The sequence below is a fragment of the Stenella coeruleoalba genome, assembly GCF_951394435.1.
Source record: "Stenella coeruleoalba genome assembly, chromosome: 6".
Taxonomy (NCBI): Eukaryota; Metazoa; Chordata; class Mammalia; order Artiodactyla; family Delphinidae; genus Stenella; species Stenella coeruleoalba.
The window spans coordinates 67,072,910-67,097,933 of record NC_137151.1 but is presented as its reverse complement, the minus strand read 5'-3'; the positions used below and the strand labels follow the sequence as shown (position 1 = coordinate 67,097,933).

Genomic DNA, 25,024 nt, shown 5'->3' with positions numbered 1-25,024 from the left:
TAATTAAGTTAAATTAAAAAAAATTGTTGCCTCTGAATAGTAGGACTAATGCGGGAGGGAAATATTTATATTTCTGTAATGAAATTTTTTCTATGTGCCTGTGTTGCTTTTATATTTTAAAAAATGTCTCATGAATGTCTGCAAAAAAAGCAGCTCTATTCTCGCTTTGAAGGCTTCAAAAGTCTGTGTGTGCTTGCATGTGCACATACTGTGTGTCTGAATGTATAAATGATTATGTACTATATTTTGTCACACTCCCCCCCAACTGTGCTCCCTTTTCCTCAATAACTTGAAACTTTTTGTATTGAGATATAATTCACATACCATAAAATTGACCCTTTTAAGGTGTACTTTTCAGTGGTTTCTGGTATATCACAAAGCTGTGTAGCCATCACCACTAAGTCCAGAATATTTTTATCACCCCAAAAAGAAATCTTATAAACATTCACAGCAGCTCCTCATTCCCCTGCTTTCCTACCCTACACTTCATCCCCTGGCAACCACTAGTCTACTTTCTGTCTCTATGGATTTTTCTCTTCTGAACATTTCATATAAATGGAATAATAGTACATAGCATTTTGTGTCTGGCTTTTTTCACCTGGCATAATATTTTCAAGGTTCATGAATGTTGTATGTATTAATACTTCATTTCTTTTTATAACTGAATGTTTCATTGTATTGATGTGTGTCACGTTTTGTATATCCATCAATTGGTGGACATTTGGGTTGTTTCCATTTTTGACATGAATAATGCTGCTGTGAACACTCTGATACAAGTTTTTGTGTAGACATATGTTTTCAGTTCTCTTAGTTATATACCAAGGAGTAGAATTACATCACTGTGATATTGACACAGGAAAGAAAAATAGACCAGTGGAACAGAATAGACTTCAGCAGCAGAGCCGTTCATATATAGTAACTTGATATATGACAAAGGTGACACAGCAGTGCGGTGTGGAAAGGGTCGTCTTTTATAATAGATGATGCTGGATCAATTGGATATCCACATGGGGAAAAAACAACAACTCGACCTTCATTTCTTGCCATGATAGAAAAATCAATTTCAAGTGACTGTAGATCTAAATGTGAAAAATAATAAAGCTTTAATAAGAATAATGACAGATTTCATAAATAGGTCACAAAAGGCTGTAGCCATAAAGGAAACCATTTGATAAATGAAACTGTGTTCAGATGATACCAATGTATGAGTGAAAGGCCAAGTCATAGAGGATTCATACCAAGGATATGTAAAGAATTCCTACAGATCAAGAAGGAAAAGACATACAGTCCATGGTCAGAGTTTTAAAAGTCAACTTGTCCTACCAAGCCTATAATGAAAATTAGTAGAAGCATGCTCCATTCTTTTAACCCTACATTTATTCTTCGTAGAGGCAGTCCTTCTCACCTGTAGCTTTTTATTTATTATACTATATATGTTTTATTTATGTCTGTGTTTCTAAGTAAGACTATTATAGTTCTTTGTCTTTTTTTCTTTTTTTTCAGTTTCAGATATTTATTGACTTCCTGTTATAGAAGATGAGGAGTTAACTCTTAAATGATCCAACCCTCTACCCCTGTAGAAATACTCAAACTTCCCTGACCCTATCCTGATTTAGAAATATTTTAGTTTTGGGTTAGGTCATTATTTCATTGTTTATGTTATGACTAAATTTTATTCACAGCTGTGAGATTCCATGATTACGTTTCTTCTTTTTTACAACTTTTTGTTTTTCCTAGAGTTGATTTATTTCTTTAGTTTGTTAGTGTTCAGTGTAAGCATCCATATAATCTCCAGCAGAGGTGTGTAAACCTCTCATTTTCAAATATAAATTTATTTATTTTATTCTTATATTTCTGTAGACATACCCCTGAAATCTTCCATTCTTCCATTCTTACCTAGGCTAGTTACTCTGTTTCTTCTGGGTGCCTGTCATTCTGGAATCCCTCTTCTTTGTCATCATGGAAATTCTTTTTGTGTCTGTCCCATGTTTGAGCTCCTGTTTCTTGTATGCCATATTTTCCTCTTTCTTGGTTTATTCTTTTGTTTTGGTGGAGCAGATTCTCTAGTCACTTCCTGAGAAAAGGTAAATGGGTAGTCAGATTTTTGAGACCTTGCATATTCTCCTCTTCCCACTTGGTTGTTAGTTTGGGTGTAGAATTCTAGGTTGGAAATCCTTTTTTTTTTTTTTTCGGTACGCGGGCCTCTTACTGTTGTAGCCTCTCCCGTTGCGGAGCACAGGCTCCGGACGCGCAAGCTCAGCAGCCGTGGCTCACGGGCCCCGCCGCTCCGCGGCATGTGGGATCTTCCCGGACTGGGGCACGAACCTGCGTCCCCTGCATTGGCAGGCGGATTCCCAACCACTGCGCCACCAGGGAATCCCTGGAAATCATTTTAACAGAATTTTGAAGGCATTGTTCCATTGCTTTCTAGCTTCCAGTGTTACTCCTGAGCACTCAAGTGCCATTCTCATTCCTGATCCTTTGTAGGTATTCCTGTTTAGTCTTCTTTAGAAGCTTCAAATCCTTGGCATTTCAATTTGTTTGTTATAATGTGCCTTGGTATGGATCTTCATTGAACCAGTGTGCTTGGTTCAAAAGTGTGTCCTTCCAATCCAAAAACTAATGTTTTCCAGTTCCTTTTTTTTTTTAGCATCTTTATTGGAGTATAATTGCTTTACAATGTTGTGTTAGTTTCTGCTGTATAATAAAGTGAATCAGCTATATGTATACATATATCCCCATATCCCCTCCCTCATGCATCTCCATCCCAACCCTCTAGGTGGTCACAGAGCACCGAGCTGATCTCCCTGTGCAATGTAGCTGCTTCCCACTAGCTATCTTTTTTACATTTGGTAGTGTATATATGTCAATGCTACTCTCTCACTTCTTGAAAAGTCTTGAATTATTTCTTTGATAATTTTAGCTGATTAATTTTCTCTTTCTTTTTTTTCTGGAACTCTCATTTGGAGCAGTACCTCTTGGACTGATTCTCTAGTTTTCTTTTTTTGAGGTTTTTTGGTCTCTTTCTGGAAAGATTTCTTCAATTTTATCTTTGAATTCATCCTTTTTTTTTTTTCCTGTGTGTTTCAGCTATCATGTAATTTCCAGGTGGTTGTTTTTTTGGGGGAGGGGGGTAGTTCTTTTTTTTAATTACAAAAAATGTTATTTATTTATTTATTTTTTGGCTGCACTGCACAGCATGCAGGATCTTTGTTCCCCAACCAGCAGTGGAAGTGTGGAGTCTTAGCCACTGGACCAGAAGGAAAAGTCCCCTTGGGTTGTTCTTGAAATGTTTCATTTTCGTAGTTGGCTGTCACTAGGATATTAGTAATAGTTCTATGTGAATTTTTTTCCTGCTCCCTGGATTGTCTTTTTCTTATGGGTTTTTAAAAAATATTTGTTTATATTTTTCAGACATCTGGTGATATTGGGCTTTGCATATCTACGCTTTTGGCACTGAAACACTTATTGGAAGTATTGTTTGAGTAGGCAGGACTTATTACAGTAGGATGACTTGGCTGGGTCATTTTTCTGAGAGATTTTTGATTCTTGGTGTCTGTAAGTCTTGTCTCTTGAGATGGTTTATTTTCCTAGAGAGAAATTCTGTACTCTCCAGCCTGTAGAGTTTACGTTTGGCTGCTGACTTTCCAGAATTTAGCACAGGAAGGTGCTGAGTCTCTTCATTTAGTGTGTAGACATGCACTTAATGTCTTCTCTTTCCTCAGCTGTGCCTTATGTGTCTCAATCCAGAGTTCTCCCTGGCTCACCTTTTCCAGAGATGAAATCTGACCTCCAATATCATTATGACAAGCTAGCCATCAGTCATATCCTTTTTTGTTCTCATGAATGCAATATGTTATCTTTCTCTGGCTGCTTTCAAGATTCTTTTCTTTTTTAAAAAAAATCATAAATTTTTAAATGAGGTATAGGTAACATTTAAGATTATATTACATGTAAGATTAGATTATGTGTAAGATTAGATTACATGTGTATAGCATAATGATTCCATATTTGTATATGTTGCAATGTGATTACCGCAGCCTAGTTAACATCCATACTTGGTTACAGTTTTTTTCCTTGTGATGAGTTTTAAAGTTTACTCTCTCAGCAATTTCCAAATATGCAAATACAGTATTATTAACTATCGTTGCCATGCTGTTACATCCTCAAGACTTATTTATTTTATAACTGGAAGTTTGTACCTGTTGACCCCTTTTATCCATTTCTCCCCTCTACCCCCCCCCCAACCCCCCCCCCTCTGCTGGCAACCACCAGTCTCTTCTCTGTATCTGTGAGCTTGGGGTTTTTTTCTGTTTGTTGTTTTTGAAGATTCCACAAATAAGTGAGATCAGAAGGTATTTGTCTTTCTTTGACTTATTTCACTTAGCATAATGTCCTCTAGGACCATCCATGTCATCGAAAATGGCAAGATTTCCCTTTTTTAATGGCTGAACACACACACACACACCACATTTTCTTTATCCATTCATCAATTGATGGACACTTAGGTTGCTTCCATGTCTTGGCTATTGTAAATAATGCTGCAGTGAACATTGGGGTGCAGATATCATTTTTTCCCATTGTTTTTTTTTCTTTTTTAACATCTTTATTGGAGTATAATTGCTTTACAATGATGTGTTAGTTTCTGCTTTATAACAAAGTGAATCAGTTATACATATACATATGTTCCCATATCTCTTCCCTCTTGCATCTCCCTCCCTCCCACCCTCCCTTTCCCATCCCTCTAGGTGGTCACAAAGCACCGAGCTGATCTCCCTGTGCTATGCGGCTGCTTCCCATTAGCTATCTATTTTACGTTTGGTAGTGTATATATGTCCATGACACTCTCTCACTTTGTCACAGCTTACCCTTCCCCCTCCCCATATCCTCAAGTCCATTCTCTAGTAGGTCTGTGTCTTTATTCCCGTCTTGCTCCTAGGTTCTTCATGACCTTTTTTTTTTTCCCTTAGATTCCATATATATGTGTTAGCATACGGTATCTGTTTTTCTCTTTCTGACTTACTTCACTCTGTATGACAGACTCTGGGTCCATCCACCTCACTACAAATAACTCAATTTCGTTTCTTTTTATGGCTGGGTAATATTCCATTGTATATATGTGCCACATCTTCTTTACCCATTCATCTGTTGATGGACACTTAGGTTGCTTCCATGTCGTGGCTATTGTAAATAGAGCTGCAATGAACATTTTGGTACATGACTCTTTTTGAATTCTGGTTTTCTCAGGGTATATGCCCAGTAGTGGGATTGCTGGGTTGTATGGTAGTTCTATTTGTAGTTTTTTAAGGAACCTCCATACCGTTCTCCATAGTGGCTGTATCAATTTACATTCCCACCAACAGTGCAAGACTGTTCTCTTTTCTCCACACCCTCTCCAGCATTTATTGTTTCTAGATTTTTTGATGATGGCCATTCTGACTGGCGTGAGATGATATCTCATTGTAGTTTTGATTTGCATTTCTCTAATGATTAATGATGTTGAGCATTCTTTCATGTGTTCGTTGGCAATCTGTATATCTTCTTTGGAGAAATGTCTATTTAGGTCTTCTGCCCATTTTTGGATTGGGTTGTTTGTTTTTTTTAATTAAGCTGCATGAGCTGCTTGTAAATTTTGGAGAATAATCCTTTGTCAGTTGCTTCATTTGCAAATATTTTCTCCCATTCTGAAGGTTGTCTTTTGGTCTTGTTTATGGTTGCGGATATCGTTTTTAGTTAACTCTTTTTGTTTTCTTAGGATAAATACTTGGAAATGGAAATGCTGGATCATATGGTAGTTCCATTTTTAATTTTTTGAGGATACTCCACACTGTTTTCTATAGTGGCTGCACCAGTTTATTGCATTGGCCAAAAGTTTCATTCATTTTTCTCCATAAGATGGCTCTAGTAGCAGTTAGTTGTCTTTAACTTCATTCCAAACAATTTTGTTAGATTATATGTGACAGCTGTCATATCAGCGTGCATTTCAAAAAAAGGCTTACCAAAATTGGTGAATTTTTGTGTAGCCATTTTAATACTGAAGATGGAAGAAAAACATTTTCGGCCTATTATGCTTTATTGTTTCAAGAAAGGTAAAAATGCAACTGAAACACAAAAAAAGATTTCTGCAGTGTATGGAGAAGGTGCTGTGACTGATCGAACATGTCAAAAATGGTTTGCGAAGTTTTGTGCTGGAGATTTCTTGCTGGATGATGCTCCATGGTTGGGTAGACCAGTTGAAGTTGATAGTGGTCAAATCGAGACATTAATTGAGAACAATCAGCGTTATACCATGCAGGAGATAGCCGACATACTCAAAATATCCAAATCAAGCGTTGAAAATCATTTGCACCAGGTTGGTTATGTTAATCGCTTTGATGTTTGGGTTCCATATAAGTTAAGCGAAAAACACCTTCTTGACTGTATTTCCGAATGCAAGTCTCTACTTAAACATAATGAAAATGTTCCATTTTAAAAACAAATTGTGACAGGCAATGAAAAGTGGATACTGTACGGTAATGTGGAACGGAAGGAAGCGATTGTGGGGCAAGTGAAATGAACCACCACCATCCACACCAAAGGCCAGTCTTTATCCAGAGAAGGTGATGTTGTGTATATGGTGGGATTGGAAGGGAGTCCTCTGTGATGAGCTCCTTCCGGAAAACCAAATGATTATTTCCAACAAGTACTGCTCCCAATTAGACCAACTAAAAGCAGCACTCAACGAAAAGCGTCCAGAATTAGTCAACAGAAAACGTATTGTCTTCCATCAGGATGATGCAAGACCGCATGTTTCTTTGATGACCAGGCAAAAACTGTTACAGCTTGGCTGGGAAGTTCTGATTCATCCTCCATATTCACCAAACATTGCACCTTTGGATTTCCATTTACTTCAGTCTTTACAAAATTCTCTTAATGGAAAAAATTTCGGTTCCTTGGAAGACTGTAAAAGGCACCTGGAACAGTTCTTTGCTCAAAAAGATAAAAAATTTTGGGAAGGTGAAATTATGAAGTTGCCTGAAAAATGGCAGAAGGTAGTGGAACAAAAGGGTGAATACGTTTTTCAATAAAGTTCTTGGTGAAAATGAAAAATGTGTCTTATTTTTACTTAAAAACCGAAGGCACTTTTCGGCCAACCCAGTACATTCCCACCAGCAGTGTAGGAGGGTTCCCTTGTCTCCACATCCTTGCCAACACTTCTTATTTCTTGTCTTTTTGATAATAGCCACTCTAACAGGTATGAGGTAAGGTGTTTTTTTTAATCTTTGGTTTTCAGCAGTTTGACTATGATGTACCTAGGTATGATCTTCTTTGTACTTATCCTGTTTGGGGACATCAGTGAGCTACTTCAATCTGTAAATTTATGTCTTTCACCAGTGTTTAGAATTTTCTTCCTATTGCTTTTTCAATTTTTTTTCTTTCTCCTTTTTCTCTCCTTCTATGACTCCAAATTCATTTATGTTAGACTACTTAATAGTGTCCAACAGACAACTGCTTTTCAATATTTTTCTCTCTATTTTTTAGTTGGAATAATTTTTTGATCTATCTTCAGTACTTTCTCCATTCTGCTGTTAATCCCATACGGTGAATATTTTATTTTAGAAAGTGGATTTTTCAGTTTTGCTATTTGCATTTGGCTCTTTTTTATATTTTTATTTCTCTGCTGAAATTTACAATTTTTTCCTTTATTTATAAGTTTATTTTCCCTTGGTGTCTTGAACATACTTGCAGGTAGCTGCTTTAAGATCTTTGTCTGTTAATTCCAATTACCTGGGTTACCTTGTGGTTGGTCTCTATTGATTGTCTTTTCTCTTGAGTATGGGTAACATTTTCTTGTTTCTTCATACGCTTAGAAATTTTCTGTTATATACTGCATACTGTGAATGATACATTATAGTGACTCTGGGGTTTAGTGTATTTTTCTGGAGAGTGTTAATATTTTGGTTATTATTTGTATTAGCAAGCAATTAACTTGGCTGAACTGAAATCTAAACTGTCTCCCCATGGAGGATGGCAGCTGATGTCTCTAAGTCATTTTAGTCTTACCTGGACTGCTTAGAGTCTGATCCACTCTTGCATAGAACAGTGACCAGTCAGAGACATGGGTAGAGTTCTTTGTGGTTCTCTCTCTTTGTGGTTCTCTCTCTGTGGTTCTTTATTTTCCTATGTGCCTTCTTACTTTTCAGCTGCTGTGGTAGCTCCAAACTCTGCTTTTCAAGCCAGTAAGACTGCATCTTTTGATTCACATTTCAACTGCTCTGTGCAGCTCAATCTAGGGGTTTTCCCTCAGGCAAAAGCTGTAAAAACAGGAAACCCATCCAGTTCTACTTCCTCCTTCCAAATATTGTCTCCTAACCAGATTCTGCCTATTTTTGGCTGCTCAGCTGCCTTCAGGTAGTTGTTATTTATATTTTTTCCAGAATTTATTGTCTGAGGGAATGTTGGTGTGATAAGAGGTATTCTGTTATTATTCATGGCAGGATTTGTTTGTTTTAAAAAGTAAAAATCTCATGTATTTATATTAATATTTCCAGTTCAATTCAGAACTATAAGGTTTTTATTTACATCTGTATCTTCTTTCTTCTATACCAAGAATTGTGGTTCTGAAGGACATAAAGCAGATGATAGAATTAGAATATCACATAATTATTTATTTACTCCTTTCTATATCTCACATACACAGCAGTCTCAACAATGTGTACTATCACAGTGACCAAAGAGATTATGGAAAATAGTTAAAACATTTTTTGCTTGTGCTTTCCATGAATTTCCATAGCACAGTTTTTTAAAAAATTGTGTTAACAACTTTGCATGCATTTAGCCATTAAATTTTATACTCTCTTCCTTGTACTTTCTCATTTAGTCTTTATCAACAAGTAAATAATAATATTGCTTGCCATAAATTGTTAGGTTGAAACTATTCATTTTGGTTGTCTAAAGCTTATTCTCTAGATTCTTTCGGAAGGGCTCATGGGAGCCAGTGTTTCCCAATTTTTGGCCTTACGTTAAGTTTATCTGTGTCTTCCATGTGATAAAAATCAATTTTACCAAATATAAGACACTTAATTCAGATTTTCTTTCTTGAATATCTGAAATATGTTACTCTGTTTTCTTCTGGCATAAATAAAGTGTTGCCTTTGAAAAGTTAGATGTTGGCCTTCTGGGCTGAATTCTTAAGGGTACACAGTGCTTCGGTCAGTAGTTTCAGGTTTTGTTTTTTTCAAGAAAGTTTTCTTGAATTATAGTCTTTACTATTTATTCTCTTACGGTAGTGCTCTTTAAAGACTTCTGTTATCTGAATGTTGGATCCTTGTTACTTCATTAAGTTGTTGCTTTCTCTCATCCTTTTAATCTCTTCATTTCTTTTGATTTCGAAACTGTTCCTCCATTTTACCTTCTCATTCTCTTAAAGCATTATCTGTTGTATGTATTTTCTCTTGTGTTCATTCAGGCTTAATCTTCATTTCTTTTTTTTTTTTTTTTTTTTTTTTTTTTTTGTGGTACGCGGGCCTCTCACTGTCGTGGCCTCTCCCGTTGCGGAGCACAGGCTCCAGACGCGCAGGCTCGGCGGCCACGGTTCACGGGCCCAGCCGCTCCGCGGCATGTGGGATCTTTCCGGACCGGGGCACGAACCCATGTCCCCTGCATCGGCAGGGACTGTGCCACCAGGGAAGCCCCTAATCTTCATTTCTGAAAAAAATTTTTTCAATTTCTAATGCTTTTCTGAGTTCTGTTACCTTATTTCTGAGTTTTTTGAAATCTGATTTATGTCGTTCTTGCACATCTTGAGTCATTTTTGTAATGACTTTTATCTCATTTTGAAGTAGTTATAATTTTCACCTATTTCGTGGGCATATATTTCTGGTATGCTTTTATTATCAGGATGTAATTCTGTATCTTTTTTTTTTCCCCTATAATTTCATAGGATTGACCTACATCATTTTCTGTTGCTTACTTTTTTATGGTTTAGGATGGCATTTCTTACAGAGCCCCCTCTACTGTTGTTTTTGGGAACTCTTCAAAAGTGTGGCATTTGGGGCTTCCCTGGTGGCGCAGTGGTTGAGAGTCCACCTGCCGATGCGGGGGACACGGGTTCGTGCCCCGGTCCGGGAAGATCCCACATGCCGCGGAGCGGCTGGGCCCGTGAGCCATGGCCGCTGAGCCTGCGCGTCTGGAGCCTGCGCTCTGCAACGGGAGAGGCCAGGACAGTGAGAGGCCCGCGTACCGCAAAAAAAAAAAAGTGTGGCATTTGCTTTCTATGATTTCTAAGGCTTTGCTCCCTTCCCCACTATTCTCATTCCTTAATCTTCATTGTACCTAATGTGCTCAGTTTTGATTCCATGCTCAGTAGCTTATCCTCATTGTGACACTGTTAGTGAAGGATCAGTTTTAAGAGTTCATAGAGGCTGACTGCCCCAACTTCAGACTTCAGGAAAATGCAGAAACCCAGTTATAGCTGTTTTGGGAGTCTCTGTTCTCAGATGTGTCAGACACTCTGTTTTCTTCTGCTGCTTCTCATACCATGCAGGTTCTATGGTTGTTGGTGATTTGTTCCCACTTGCTGTTTTAGGGAGATTTATGTAGATTTCCTTGTCACCCAATTTTGTTGTAAATGTTGTATGTGGGTTTGGGGATTTAGGGATGCTCAGAAACGTTGCCACTGCCTCCATTGTCCTTGAATCTTTATAATTTATCACTTATTAATTGCTGTTTATGGTGTTCTCTTTTTCAAGTTTGATAATCTTGCCCTAATTAGATTATAATTCCTCTAGTGCTTGAATCTTAGTTCAAATGCTATTTTGTGTTGAAAATAGCCTTTACAGTGTCCAGCATAGCACTGGACATATATGCAATGTATCATATCAGTCATCAGTTTGGAAATTAGTCAGTCTAAGGGTAATTATAGGCTAACTTGCAACCTTGTAATGGTAGTATTAGCAGCTACTCTGGCAAATTGAAGGGAAACGGGTACCACCTGGCCTGCTTATACATGAAGTTCATTCATATGTCATCTTTGGCATATATGCTATAGTCTGCCTGGTCTAAACATTCCTGGAAGACATTGATCTAATGTACTGATGGTCCAAAAAAGTCGACAAAGTAATAACCATCATAGAAACATATTGGAAACAGAAAATGTTATCCGCCATAGTGATAGTTCATTACTGTCACAGTTCAAAAAATATTGTAAAGGAAATTTAAACACTCTTTGAGTGACACAGTTAAAATGGTCAGGTTAGTAAAAGATTTTTTTAAAAGGCTAAACCCAAACAAACAGAAACCAGAGATTGACCAGTTTGTTAATATGAAGAGGCAAAGGGGTGTGGGTGAGATATGATGGAATTTCATAAGATCGTGATGAAAATTAAGGAACACAAATAATACCTTCAGTTAAAGGAAGCATTAGTTTTTATACATTGGGTAGTAATTTTAGGGATCTTTTTATCCTAACAACATCTCACTTCCTTTGCTTCTGAATTTGATATTCTAAAAAGTCAGCTAACACAAGTCAGTTCCTGAAACACAGCAGAACTTTATTGATTTGATAAAACTTTCCAAGTATAGTGTTAAGAAGTTGGTGTTTCTTATTTTCACTTCATTTGTCTTCCCTATTTAAAGGAATCATTTTATTTTTAATTATAAAGACATTATTTACTTTGTAAAATGTTCCATTTAAAATTACTCCTAATTTTTACCTTTTTAAAAATTTTCAACAGGCCTCAACAAATAATGAAAGCTCTAATCACAGTTTTGGAAGCTTGGGATCTTTGAGTGACAAAGAATCAGAGGTAAGTAACTTCATTTTAAATATGGTGCTATTAATAAGTAAAAGTTGGAATCACTGTTTTTTTTTTAATTAATTTTTTTCCTTCTTTAATACTTGTGCTAAAGGTTAATCCTTGTTAAGTTTTTTGTAGGAGCATTTTATTCTGTTTTATGAAGCAGAGCATTCAAACCGAAGACTGTATTGGACATTAGAAAGAAAATATAGTTTCTTTGGTTATGTAGGTGAACTTGTACATTAATGGTATTGACAGATATTCTTAAGTTACTAGCCGTTCATAATTCTAAGAGATGAACGTGGTTTTGCAATACGTTGTATTTTGCAGTTTTCTATTATTTCTTGTTCTACTTCCCTCTTAGTTTGGTCCTGAGTAAAGGTTGGTTTACTTTCTGAGATACAGAAACACATTTTTTTTCTCTTTTTGAAATTTCTTGTGGGATTTCATGCTGTTGGTTTTCACTTTACATATTTTAAGATATCTGAAAAATCCCCTCCTCCCCCACCCACTTACTCTCCCCACTAAGAAAATATATGGAGTTTTATAAGTAGGTATTTGGATCTATGGTATAGTTCACGTTGAGCATGATATTCTTGATGGCATTTTAAAAAATGTTTAGACAGGAGGTTCTTTGGGTAGTAGCATTCATTTGTTGATGCTGCAACTTCACTTTTTGCAGATACAGTCTGTAATATTTCCTCTTCTCAGATTATGGAGTTCTGTCACTTACTTTTCAACATTTGTGTGTGTGTGTGTGTGTGTGTGTGTGTGTGTGTGTGTGTGTTCCCTGTCAATGTTAACTTCTGCTTGATCCATTTTAGTCTTTTTTCTCCTTGGGTTAGTATAGATATATCACCATGATAATAATACCATAGGTCATTAGCACCCAGTAACTCTTAGGCATTTGGTTTTGGTATTCAGTGGAAGGGGAATATCAAAGGTGGCATCTTTTTAAGCCCTGTGTTATTGAAAGCATCTAGGAATCTCTAGGTAGACAGTTTTGTGGAGTTCTGTGCAGGCACCCTGACACTCCAAAGGAGTGTGGCATAGGGCTCTCACTCATCAGGCTTTCCCTTCCACAGAGACAACTGGCAGGCAGCTGAAAGGACTGTGCAAGTGACGGGACTTTATCTGCAGTAGGTTCCCTTGAGGTAAGCGTTAGTAGCCCCTGTAGCACCAGATTATCACAGTTTAGTTTTTATCAAATTAACACACATGAAGTCCTTAAAAATTGTAGGTTTAGATCTTGTCAAAGTACATTTTTTTCAAAAACCATATCAAGAATGTTTTCACTTTATATTTCCTGGATTTTGGAACATTTCTTGATACTGCCACAGATTTGGGTCTATATAGTAATTTCACATGCCTCCTCTTTTCATAGGCTTTTATGTTACGAAGGGCAATAAAATAATTTTAGATATTTCTCTTTTCTGTTCACCAAATCTAGTGTTTCTGATGGAGTTTTTTAATAGAAAAACATAGTAAAAGTTAGACCACATGTAATGGTTATATATTTCTATGTTCTTTATAGGTATCTGTATTCCCAGTATGAGTTGGTAGATGCAATATTTGAATTCTTCCAAAAGAATCAGTTTGTAAGAAAATACCACTTCCCTTAAAAGAATTCTAAGGCTCACTTTTGGCTATGTTCTTAGGTTAAAAACCATTTTTTTTTAAAGACCATAATGGTATTTGCACTAAAATACAATTTGGTTCACCATTGGATGTACTTAGCTTTATTTGTGTAGAAATTTTGACATTTGGGGACACAATAGAAAAATCTTAAAATTTTTTGGCTTTTGCTGTTTTGTGTTCTGTATCTGGAATTTCTGCAAAATAATGGTTAAGTTAAGTGGCATAATATTTTGGAAATGACTATGGATTATATGTTTTCCTTAAAATTTGAAGAAGGAAATTTGGGGGGTGGTCTGTCTTTCCATTTAAGAAGTGATTTGTCTGGAAAATGGTTCCCAGGTTTTATTTCTGTACTAGATGCCTTAATGGACTCCCTTGGGGTGAAATTTCATATACATCTCGATACAGATATTCCTATAAGTCATGAATAAAGTTGTTGGCAGTAAACAGCTGCAGGATAGAAGTACTTCTTTTTTTCCCCAGTACACCTAATAGTAAAGTTTATGTAGTATTTCGTTGTCTGCTGATGTCATTTTATTCTTTTGGTAATCCATCCCCTGAACCATCAGATTTTTAAAAATAACAGTTTTTGTTTTTATGGACAAACAGTGCTGAAAGGTTTATTATTATTATTTTTTAATAGTAGTTCTCTACCACTCACCCTTACCCCACCCTGCTCTCCATTCTCTTAGCTTTTCTTCCTGGTATTTATTTCCATATTTTAATATAAATAATATGCATATCTTTTTTGGTTCATCAATTGGATATTATCTGTGACTTCCTCTTAGTATTTATGAAGATGTTAACCTACTAATAACCCCCTGCTTTCTATCCTCTTCTTAATACTGTTTTCAGACACTCAGAACCCTCTTGTTTTCATCTGTCCTTTTACTATTAAAAGTGAAAAGCATCTGATATTCACTGTTGGGTTGATTAAATCTACTTCAACTGAAAATTTTCACTGCAGTTTATATATGAATTAAACTTGCCTTTTATTTCTAAATGTAGAATTGTTAAACAGAAAGGGTTTTTTTTTTTTTATAATGAAATCGTCTAGTAGATAGGAAGGTGTTGGTCTTGTTTTGCTTTATTTTACATCACTGTAGGTTTATTCAACGGTCTCCAAAATTTTTCAGTAAGCATTTGTTACATATCTATTATCTTCTAGCCTCTGTGCCCAAGCACGGAGTATATAAAGATGAATAGGATACGATTCCTGCTTTCACATGAGATCAGTGTCTAGTAGGACAAACTGTTTCATAAACAGTGTGAGCTATGCTATAATAGATGTAAGCACAAGGTACTATAGGAGCAAAGAGCAAGAAACCCCTAATTCCATCTGCCTGCAGGCGAGAGGTAGGGAAGGAAGAGAAAGAGAGGTCTTCCCTCAAAGAACAGATGATAGGGACTTCCCGGGTGGCACAGTGGTTAAGAATCCACCTGCCAATGCAGGGGACACGGGTTCGAACCCTGGTCTGGGAAGATCCCACATGCCGCAGAGTAACTAATCCCGTGCACCACAACTACTGAGCCTGCGCACTAGAGCCCGCATGCCACAACTACTGAAGCCCACACACCCTAGAGCCTGCGTGCTGCAACTAGTGAGCCCACACACCACAACTACTGAAACCCGCACTCCTAGAGCCCATGCTCTACAACAAGGGAAGCCACCGCAATGAGAAGCCCGCACATTGCAACGAAGAGTAGCCCCTGCTTGCCACAACTAGAGAAAGCCTGTGCACGGCAACAAAGACCCAACACAGCCAAAATAAATAAATAAGTTAATTAATTAATAAAAAAAAACTAGTCTCTTTATCTTAAAAAAAATAGAACAGGTGATAGTTAAGTTGTTAAGAAAGCCTATGGATTCATCCCAGAGGACAAGGGCAAAGTATGAGAAGAAAGCAGGCAGAAGCACTAAGATGTGCTTTTGCTTTTCCATGGAAGCATGGCACATAGTTTTGTTCAAGATGTAAGGCAGTGGTTCTCAATCCTAACTGCCTTTTAGCTCACCTGAGGAACTTAAAAAAGAAAAAACCAAGCTGCCTGGGTGATTCATCTGGTTTGTAAACTTCTGGTATAGAGAAGATATGTAAGAATGGTGAAAGATAGGCAGGGGTCAGGGTTTGAATGCTCTTGTATTTCATAGTAAGGGATTTGGACTTCTTTCTAGGAGATGAAAGGAGAGGAAACAAAACAAGTAGAGATGAAGAAGGCTCCCTCAGGGTGCAATGTATAGGATAGGATGGGAGGGAGGTGATACCTAAGTTGGAAAGACCATTTAGTTAAGGAGTGCTGCTGCCTTTACAAAACTCCAAGGTTTAACAGGAAGAAAAACTTCAAGTGGGGGTTCTAATTACAGTGTTCTCAAGTTTGCCTTCTGGGCTCTGCCTTCTTTGGATTTTGTAACTATTGATGCTATCACCACTCAGGCCCATGCTTCTCAAACTTTAATACGCAAGTGAATTACCAAGGATTCTTACAGGTCTGGAGTGAGTGTTTGCATTTCTGATAAGCTCTCAGATTCCACTAGATTTTAAAAGTAGAAGCAGTAGGGCTTCCCTGGTGGCGCAGTGGTTGGGAGTCCACCTGCCAATGCGGGGGACGCGGGTTCGTGCCCCGGTCTGGGGGGATCCCGCATGCCGCGGAGCGGCTGGGCCCGTGAGCCATGGCCACTGAGCCTGCGCGTCCGGAGCCTGTGCTCCGCAGCAGGAGAGGCCACAGCAGTGAGAGGCCCATGGACCGCAAGGGAAAAAAAAAAAAAAGTAGAAGCAGTAGGGTTTGAAGACTGAATGAGGGTAAAGAAGGAAGGGGAGGAGCCTAGGATTATTTAAAGGTAGCTAGCTTTAGGTGAATGGTAGTGCTTTTGAGTGAGATAGACAACACAGAAAGAAGATGAATAGGTTAGTATAGAAGATAATGAATTAAATTCTGGACAGCACTGAGTTTGAATACCTATGAAATGACCAAGGCAGAGGAGCTGTCTGGAGCTCAGGAAGGAGGTCAGGCTAAAGATGAAGACTTAGTGGGTTTTGGCATACAAACAGGGCTAAGACATTATTTGCTCTTTTACAGTAATGCTAAGACATATTTGGCTTTTTTTTTTTTTTTTTTTTTCCTGTACGCGGGCCTCTCACTGTTGTGGCCTCTCCCGTTGCGGAGCACAGGCTCCTGACACGCAGGCTCAGCGGCCATGGCTGACGGGCCCAGCTGCTCCGCGGCATGTGGGATCCTCCCAGACCGGGGCACGAACCCGCGTCCCCTGCATCGGCAGGTGGACTCTCAACCACTGCGCCACCAGGGAAGCCCTGGCTTTTTAACTTTCATTTCTCCGTGAGTTTACAGTGAAAATTTCCAAAGGCTGTAAGACATGTGATGATATCATTATTCTGATGATTTATGGATTGTGTATTCTGGTGTTCTAAAATTGTTTTAGTTTTAAATCCCAAAATGGTAAGTAACAGTAGTTATATCCCACATAAGAAAGGCTCTTTGGGGAACTCAACAGTTTTTAAGAGTTTGTAGACGGATTTTGAGACCCAGAAGTTTAAGAACTGCTTTTGCAGATGAACTCATCCTGATAGTGTGTGTAATGCTAGGAAATGTGAGCAGGCGAGACATGTGTGCTAGAGAAAGAGTAGTAGCAGGTAAGGAGGTGGATAAAAGATGAGAAAGAAGAGGAGGAGAATAATGAGTAGAATTAGATGTTATGGAAGTCAATTAAGATAATGACTAAAAAGTGACTAAGAGTTTGTCAATTAGGCTTACTTTTAGTAGACTAATGGGAGCAAGATGCCAGATATTAGTTGATTAAGGAGCACTTGGAAAGTGAGCATATATTGACTACTCTTGGAAGAATCTTGACTGTGAAAAGGAGGCAGTATCCAGAGTCTAACAGACTTGACCTGTTATGTGCTAGGGAAGGGATTATAGCAGACCTGTGATGGGATAAGGACAAGCAAAGTGCTGAAGAGAGAGGAGAAACTAAACTAAACTTTTTTTTTTTTTTTTTTTGGCTGCGTTGGGTCTTCGTTGCTGCGCGCGGGTTTTCTCTAGTTGCGGTGAGTGGGGACTACTTTTCTTTTAGGTGCGTGGGCCTCTCATTGCGGTGGCTTCTCTTGTTTTGGAGCACAGACTCTAGGTGCACGGGCTTCAGTAGTTGTGGCTCGCGGGCTCTAGAGTGCAGGCTCAGTAGTTGTGGCACACGGGCTTAGTTGCTCCGCGACATGTAGGATCTTCCCCGACCAGGGATCAAACCCGTGTCCCCTGCCTTGGCAGGTGGATTCTTAACCACTGTGCCACCAGGGAGGTCCTAAACTAAACTTTTCCTGGAAGTGGTATGAATGGTGAGTTCCAGACTCTGGGAGGACAGGGTTAGTTGTGGACAGGACTGACTGAGAACATCCTTTCCTCTGATAGATGAATTTCCATACCTAATAACCTTTCTCTTTCTTCACAGTGAAAATAGAGGTTATCAACTGAAGGAAGAATCATGAGTAGGTTGGGGGTGTGAGGAGAATGATAAAAAATTTATGGGAGAGACAAGGAAGTAGTTTACAGGGGAGAGGGGTCACTCATTTAAATGTTTTAGAATGCCTGAAGGAGTTAGAGACATGGTCTGTGCACCTTATCTACTGGCTGAAAGTTCAGATTATTTTATGATGATGAGAGAAGGAGCCCATATTTCCTTTTATCAATGTTTTCCAAGTTTCAGAACCTGCCTGGATCCACCCATTTGCCATTCTCCTTGCAGGACCCTTCCCTCTCTAAACACGAAGATCATCTTCACTTTTCTCTAAATTCTGTACAGTTGCTGTCCCCACTGTACCTTACCCCAAGATGCTGAGATAAATTATCTTGTAGCTCATTTGGAATTTATAATATTAATACCATAACCATACCTCCTCCCTACCTTTTCTTTCAGATGTCCTAGAATATATTTTTCTGTTTTATTTCTTACTGTGGTTGGTTATTTGTGAATGAATATAAGACTGAATATAGGGCTTCCCTGGTGGTGCAGTGGTTAAGAATCCGCCTGCCAATGCAGGGGACATGGGTTCAAGCCCCGGTCCGGGAAGATCCCACATGGCACGGAGCAACTAAGCCCATGCATCACAACTACTGAGCCTGCACTCTAGAGCCCGCGAGCCACAACTACTGAAGCCCGCATGCCTAGAGCCTGTGCTCCACAACAAGAGAAGCCACCGCAATGAGAAGCCCGTGCACCGCAACGAAGAGTAGCCCCCGTTCACCGCAACTGAAAGCCCGCGCACAGCAACAAAAACCCAACAGAGCCAAAAATAAATAAATAAAAATTTTAAAAAAAGACTGAATATAAATCTCATTGAAGTATATTTTTAAGCCTATTGTTACGTGTACGTACCATATACTACATAATGATGTTTGTAAAGCAGACACGTCAAATTATTCTATTTTTGTCTCAATTTAATTTTGAATATTTATCTTTTATACTACTTCTATATAAACCTGAATCAGAGTTGAACAATTTAAAATATATACTATCTTTTTCTAGAACTAAAGTTTATTTCCCACTTCCTTCTGGGTAATTGTCAATTCTTTAACCCTCTATCCACTGGCATTGAATTACTGTTTATTTTTATTTTTTAAATTTATTTATATTTATTTTTGGCTGCGTTGGCTCTTTGTTGCTGTGCGAGGGCTTTCTCCAGTTGCAGCGAGCGGGGGCCACTCTTCATTGTGGTCCACGGGCTGCTCAGTGCAGTGACTTCTCTTGTTGCAGAGCATGGGCTCTAGGATGTGCAGGCTTCAGTAGTTGTGGTGCACGGGCTCAGTAGTTGTGCTGCTCTGCGGCATGTGGGATCTTCCCAGACTAGAGTTTGAACCCATGTGCCCTGCATTGGCAGGCGGATTCTTAACCACTGCGCCACCAGAGAAGTCCCTACTGTTTATTTTTGATCCAAGTGCCTTTGGGGATTTTTGAGCTATTTAAGATTAAGGATTTTAATTTATAGATATACAGAAGCTGGGACAGTTGTTGCATCTAGACATTTAAACTTAGATGCACTTTCAGAATTGTAATGATTGTAATGAAAGAGGAATATAATATGGATACAGTGCCTTGATTGTCTTAATTTACCTGTAACGTTGATTAATGAAGCCCATTTTATGAAAGAAGATCTAATTAACTTTCTCATTTGAATTTAGTTTCTAGAAGTAGTCTTGGTAGTTAAATCAGATTTTTCCCCTCCTTATTTGAATTGAAGTTATGGAGTTAATTATGCTTTGTTTTGTTCTTTTAAAAAAATAATTTTTAAAGGCCACATTATGTGTGAGTTCTTATTTTCATATTTTGGAGGAAGTAGAAATTAAGAATACTAGGGAATTAGAACTAAAACTACCTTAGACCTAGCTTGGGGGGGGACATTATTTTCATTTTTAGAGCAAGTCATATTATTTATATAGTTCTTCAATAGTTTTTTAATTTAAAAAATATTTTTTGATATTTAAAATTATATATAGACATATATAATTGATTAAATGGGATGGCTCTGATGTTAGTGAATTGGCTGGATTAAGAAATGAGCATTTCCAGTTTTCACCTAGTTTTTATATACATCCCCATCTCTACTTTTTTATACTTCCTTTTTGCCTTCTAAATAGTGTTTAGCTGAAATGTTTCCTCAAGAAACAGTTAGTTACCTTAGATTGATTGGAAGTATGATTTTATTTGAAAATAGAGATAATACCAGCCTAAAATTTCAGATGGATTTTTTAAAATTCATTTAAGTTTTATATATATATATGTAAAAAATATATATTTTTTATATATATGTATATATGTCTTATAACCTGGACAAATCTTGTCTTTAATGTCTTAGTCTGAGCACCCAATAAGAAAGAAAACTTGCAAAATGAATTTAGTGATGTATAGTTAAGTGTGGCTGAAAGTTAACATTTTTATGCCTATTTCCCCCTAAATGAATTACCTTGTTTTTTACTTTATTCTGTTTAAATCTGTTCAGCTTCTAAAGATTGTTAGATACCTAGTTTAATGCCCTCATCAATTTTAAGAAATATTCTTTGTGTCCTGTAACCTACATTATTTTCTGAAATGTTTTAGCCTGATAAATGCCCTTTGTGCTGTTCTGTTTGATTGGTTCCTCTGTCTTCTCCTTTACTTATCTTCATTTTGGCAGTATTTTCTCACTGATTTCTTCTTACTATATTATTAGGTGAGGTTAGTAAGATTTTGTAACAGCAATAAAGACATTTTCTCAGTAAGGAAATAAGTTTGTTTTTTTCTCTCTCTGTTAAGACTAATAATCAAACTTAGAAATTATAGTTCCTGTGAAATACCTGGAATTACTTTGTAAATTTTCATTTTATTTAAAAAGAGAAAACTATTTAATTCTGCCACTAAACATTAAAGGACACACTCTTTTTTGTTGTTGTTGTTGTTGATGGAACCTGAGCCCCCTGCAGTAAAGGGCGGAGGAAGTCCCTAAAGGTCGAGCTCTTACAGGAAGTATATTCAGCTAGAGTTATGGAGTGTCTAACTCTAAAATGTGTTGTATGACAGAGTCCACAGCAAAGGAAGTAGGTCTATCCTGGTTGAATATATATATCCTTAGTCTCCTGGAAGGAAAAATAGTGTAAATCAAATGGCCTGATACTGGCTGACTCTGTGCCCCTGTTTCCATAAAGGTGGAGGACTATGTGTGTCAGAATCACCTTTTCAAAATCAAAGCACTTAGGCTCCCTTCTTGGAAACTCTGATAATACTCTGTCTAGATAATTTTTGATTTCTCATAGATCAATAAATCTTGATTCTGTAGGCCATTTAATAAGAAAGCAAACAAACAGCTGTTAAATGTTTCCCTTTTTAAAAGTACATTTAGTGTGGGTGGGTGGTTTTTAGAGCAGGAAAGTTCTAAGCTGACTGTTGTAAACAAGATTCGAAGAGGAGCATGCCACGTCATTTTAAGAATGAAGTGGACCCTGGTATAGCACTTAATCATAGTAGATGCTCAGTAAATATTTGTTGAATAAATAAATTTAATAATGTACTTTAGTTGTAGTGTAATATAAGGCAGTTTTTGCGTCAGCTACATGTGATTCTTATGTATTCATCAAAGCAAGCTTTCTCAACCTTAACATTATTGACATCTGGGGCCAGATAATTCTCGGGGTGGGAAGGGAGTTGTCATGTGTACTGTAGGATGCTTAGCAGCATCTCTACATGATGCACTAGATATCTGTAGCCCATCCCCCCACCCCTAAGTTGTGGCAACCAAAAATGTCTCCAGATATTGCCGTATATCCTCGGTGGGTAGAGGCAGATCTCCTCTAGTTGGGAACCACCCCATCAATGAAGGAGGGAAAATAAAGTTGTACCATGTTACCTGTGGAGCTAGATTACAGCTCTATAAGTTTCACATCTCTGGGTATGAAAACAGAAGCCCAGAGAGGTTAATTTGCCCACAGATAGTAAGTTAATAGTCAAAGTTCTAATTTTAAAGTGTCTGTCTTATTTCAAAGTGATGTTCTCAACTATTGTTCTATACTCTTTCTGTATAACTAATGTAGTATCTAACTTATTAGATAAATGACCCTAGTTAGTCTTTTGAAAAAAGTGATATTCTTTTTTGGAAATATTTAGATTTAAGATGATTTATAGTTTGCCAATCCAAGATATGCCTGGACTGGCAGCACTTCACAGATTTTTTTTCTGATAAATATGCTTTTAGACAAGTACATTCAGCACAAGTTGACATTACTGAACAATTTGGTTTCAATATCTTATACAGGTGTACCTTAGAGATATTGCAGGTTTAATTCCATGCCACCATAATAAAGCGAATATTGAAGTAAAGCAAGTCACATGAATTTTTTGGTTTCACGGTGCATATAAACATTATGTTTACACTATACTGTAGTCTAAGTGTGCAGTAGCATTATATCTGAAGAAACAATGTACCTACTTTAATTTAAAAATATTATATTGCTGAAAAAAATGCTAACCATCTTCTGAGCTTCAGCAAGTTGTTATCTTTTTGCTGGTGGAGGGTCTTGCTTCAGTGTTGATGGCTGCTGACTGATCAGGGTGGTGGTTGCTGAAGGTTAGGGAGGCTGTGGCCGTTTTAAAAATAAAACAACAGTGATGTCTGCACATTGACTCTTCCTTTCACCAACAACTTCTCTGTAGCAGCAACGCTGTTTTGGTAGCATTTCCCCATGGTAGAACTTCCTTCAAAAGTGGAGTCAGAAAAAAAAAAAGTGGAGTCAGTCCTCTCAGTCCCTGCTGCTGTTTTATAAACTAAGTTTATGTAATATTCTAAATCCTTTGTTGTCATTTCAACAATCTTCACAGCATCTTCACCAGGAGTAGATTCCATCTCAAGAAACCATTTTCTTTGCTCATCCATAAGAAACAACTCATCCATTAAAGTTTTATCATGAGATTGCCCCAATTCAGTCACATCTTCAGGCTCCACTTCTAATTTTAGTTTTCTTGCTGTTTCCACCACACCTGCAGTTACTTCCTCCACTAAAGTCTTGAACCCCTCAAAGTTGTCCGTGAGGATTGGAATTGACTTCTTCCGCATTTCTGTTAATATTGATATTTTGACCTCTTCCCATGGATCACAGATGTTCTTAATGGCATCTAAAATGGTGAATCCTTGCCAGGTTTTCAGTTTACTTTGCCCAGATCTATCAAAGGAATTATATCAAAGGAATTACTATGGCAGCTATAGCCTTATGAAATATATTTCTTAAATAATAAAACTTTTAAGTCAGAGTTACTCCTTGACCTATGGGCTGTAGAATGGATGTTGTGTTAGCAGGCATGAAAACAACATTAATCTTGTACATCTCCATCAGAGCTCTTGGGTGACCAGGTGCATTGTCAATGACCAGTAATATTTTGAAAGGAATCTCTTTTCTGAGCAGTGGACTCAACAGTAGCCTTAAAATATTCAATAAACTGTGTTGTAAACAGATGTGCTGTCATCCAGGTTTTGTTGTCCATTTATAGAGCACAGGCAGAGTAGATTTAAGATAATTCTTAAGGGCCCTAGGATTTTCAGAATGGTAGATGAACATTGGCTTCAACTTCAATTCACCAACTGCTTAAGCCCCTAAGAAGTGAGTCGACCTATCCTTTGAAGCATTGAAGCCAGGCATTGACTTCTCTAGCTATGAAAGTCCTAGGTGCCATCTTCTTCCAAGAGAAGGTTGTTTTATCTACATTGAAAACCTGTTGTTTAGTGTAGCTGCCTTCAATAATTATCTCAGCTAGATCTCCTGGATAACTCATTGCAGCTTCTACATCAGCACTTGCTGCTTCACCTTGTATGTTCATGTTAAGGAGATGGCTTCTTTCCTTAAACCTCATGAACCAACCTCTGCTTCTTCACACTTTTCTTCTGTGCTTCCTCACCTCTCTCAGCCTTCATAGAATTGCTCTGGATTAGTCTTTGGTTTAAGGGGATGTTGTGGCTGGTTTTATCTTCTATCCAGACCACTCAAACTTTCTCCACATCCCCAATAATGGTGTTACGCTTTTTTATAATTTGTGTGTTCACTATAGTAGTACTTTTAATTTCCCTCAAGAACTTTTCCTTTGTATTCACAGCTTTGGCTCAGGAGGCCTAGCTTTCGGCCTGTCTCAGCTTTCAGCATCCCTTCCTCACTAGGCTTAATCATTTCTAGCTTTTTTTTTTTTTTTTTTTTTGCGGTACGCGGGCCTCCCATCGCCGTGGCCTCTCCCGCCGCAGAGCACAGGCTCCGGACGCGCAGGCCCAGCAGCCATGGCTCACGGGCCCAGCCGCTCCGCAGCATGTGGCATCCTCCCAGACCGGGGCACGAACCCACGTCCCCTGCATCGGCAGGCAGACTCCCAACCACCGCACCACCAGGGAAGCCCCATTTCTAGCTTTTGATTAAAAGTGAGAGATGTGCAACTCTTCCTTTCACTTGAACACTTAGAGGCCATTGTAGAGTTTTAGTTGGCCTAATTTCAATATTGTGGTATCTCAGGGAATAGGGAGGCCCGAGGAGAGGGCGAGAATGTCTGGTCAGTGGAGCATTCAGAACACACACAACGTTTATTGATTAAGATCACTGTCATATGGTCACAGTTTGTGGCACTGCAACACAATTAAAATAGTAACATCAAAGATCATGGATCACAGATCACCATGATAAATATAATAACGAAGAAGTTTGAAATATTGCAAGAATCACTAAAATGTGATACAGAGAGAGGAAGTAAGCAAATGCTACTGGAAAAATGGTGCCAAAAGACTTGCTAGATCAAGGTTGCCACAGACCTTCAATTTGTAAAAGAATGCAGTATCTATGAAGCGCAGTAAAGCAAAGCTCAATAAAATGAGGTATGCTTGTACTATAGTAGAGTTTTAAAAATATTAGGTGTATCTTTATATCAGCAGAACATAGTGAGTATTTTACTAATTTTCTTTAAGATTAATTCCCATTTTCTAAAATAACTGAGTAATCATGACAATGCACTGGACTTCTCCTATCCTAATGAATTTTCTGTTATATGTCACAATTTTGGTCTGCAGTTCTTAATGGAAGGTTATATATAGAATAACTTACTAATT

At 37.9% G+C, this 25,024-nt stretch overlaps 1 protein-coding gene across 3 annotated transcripts in view; it reads left to right on the top strand.

Annotated features, from left to right (window-relative positions):
• The window catches only part of TLK1 (tousled like kinase 1), a 214,316-nt gene that overhangs the window by 115,510 nt on the left and 73,782 nt on the right, over positions 1 to 25,024 (top strand). For all 3 annotated transcript variants that reach the window (XM_079924295.1, XM_079924294.1, XM_079924296.1), the window contains exon 3: positions 11,715 to 11,786. In XM_079924295.1, the coding sequence (XP_079780421.1) occupies positions 11,715 to 11,786 (72 nt within the window). The remainder of the gene's footprint in view (positions 1 to 11,714; positions 11,787 to 25,024) is intronic.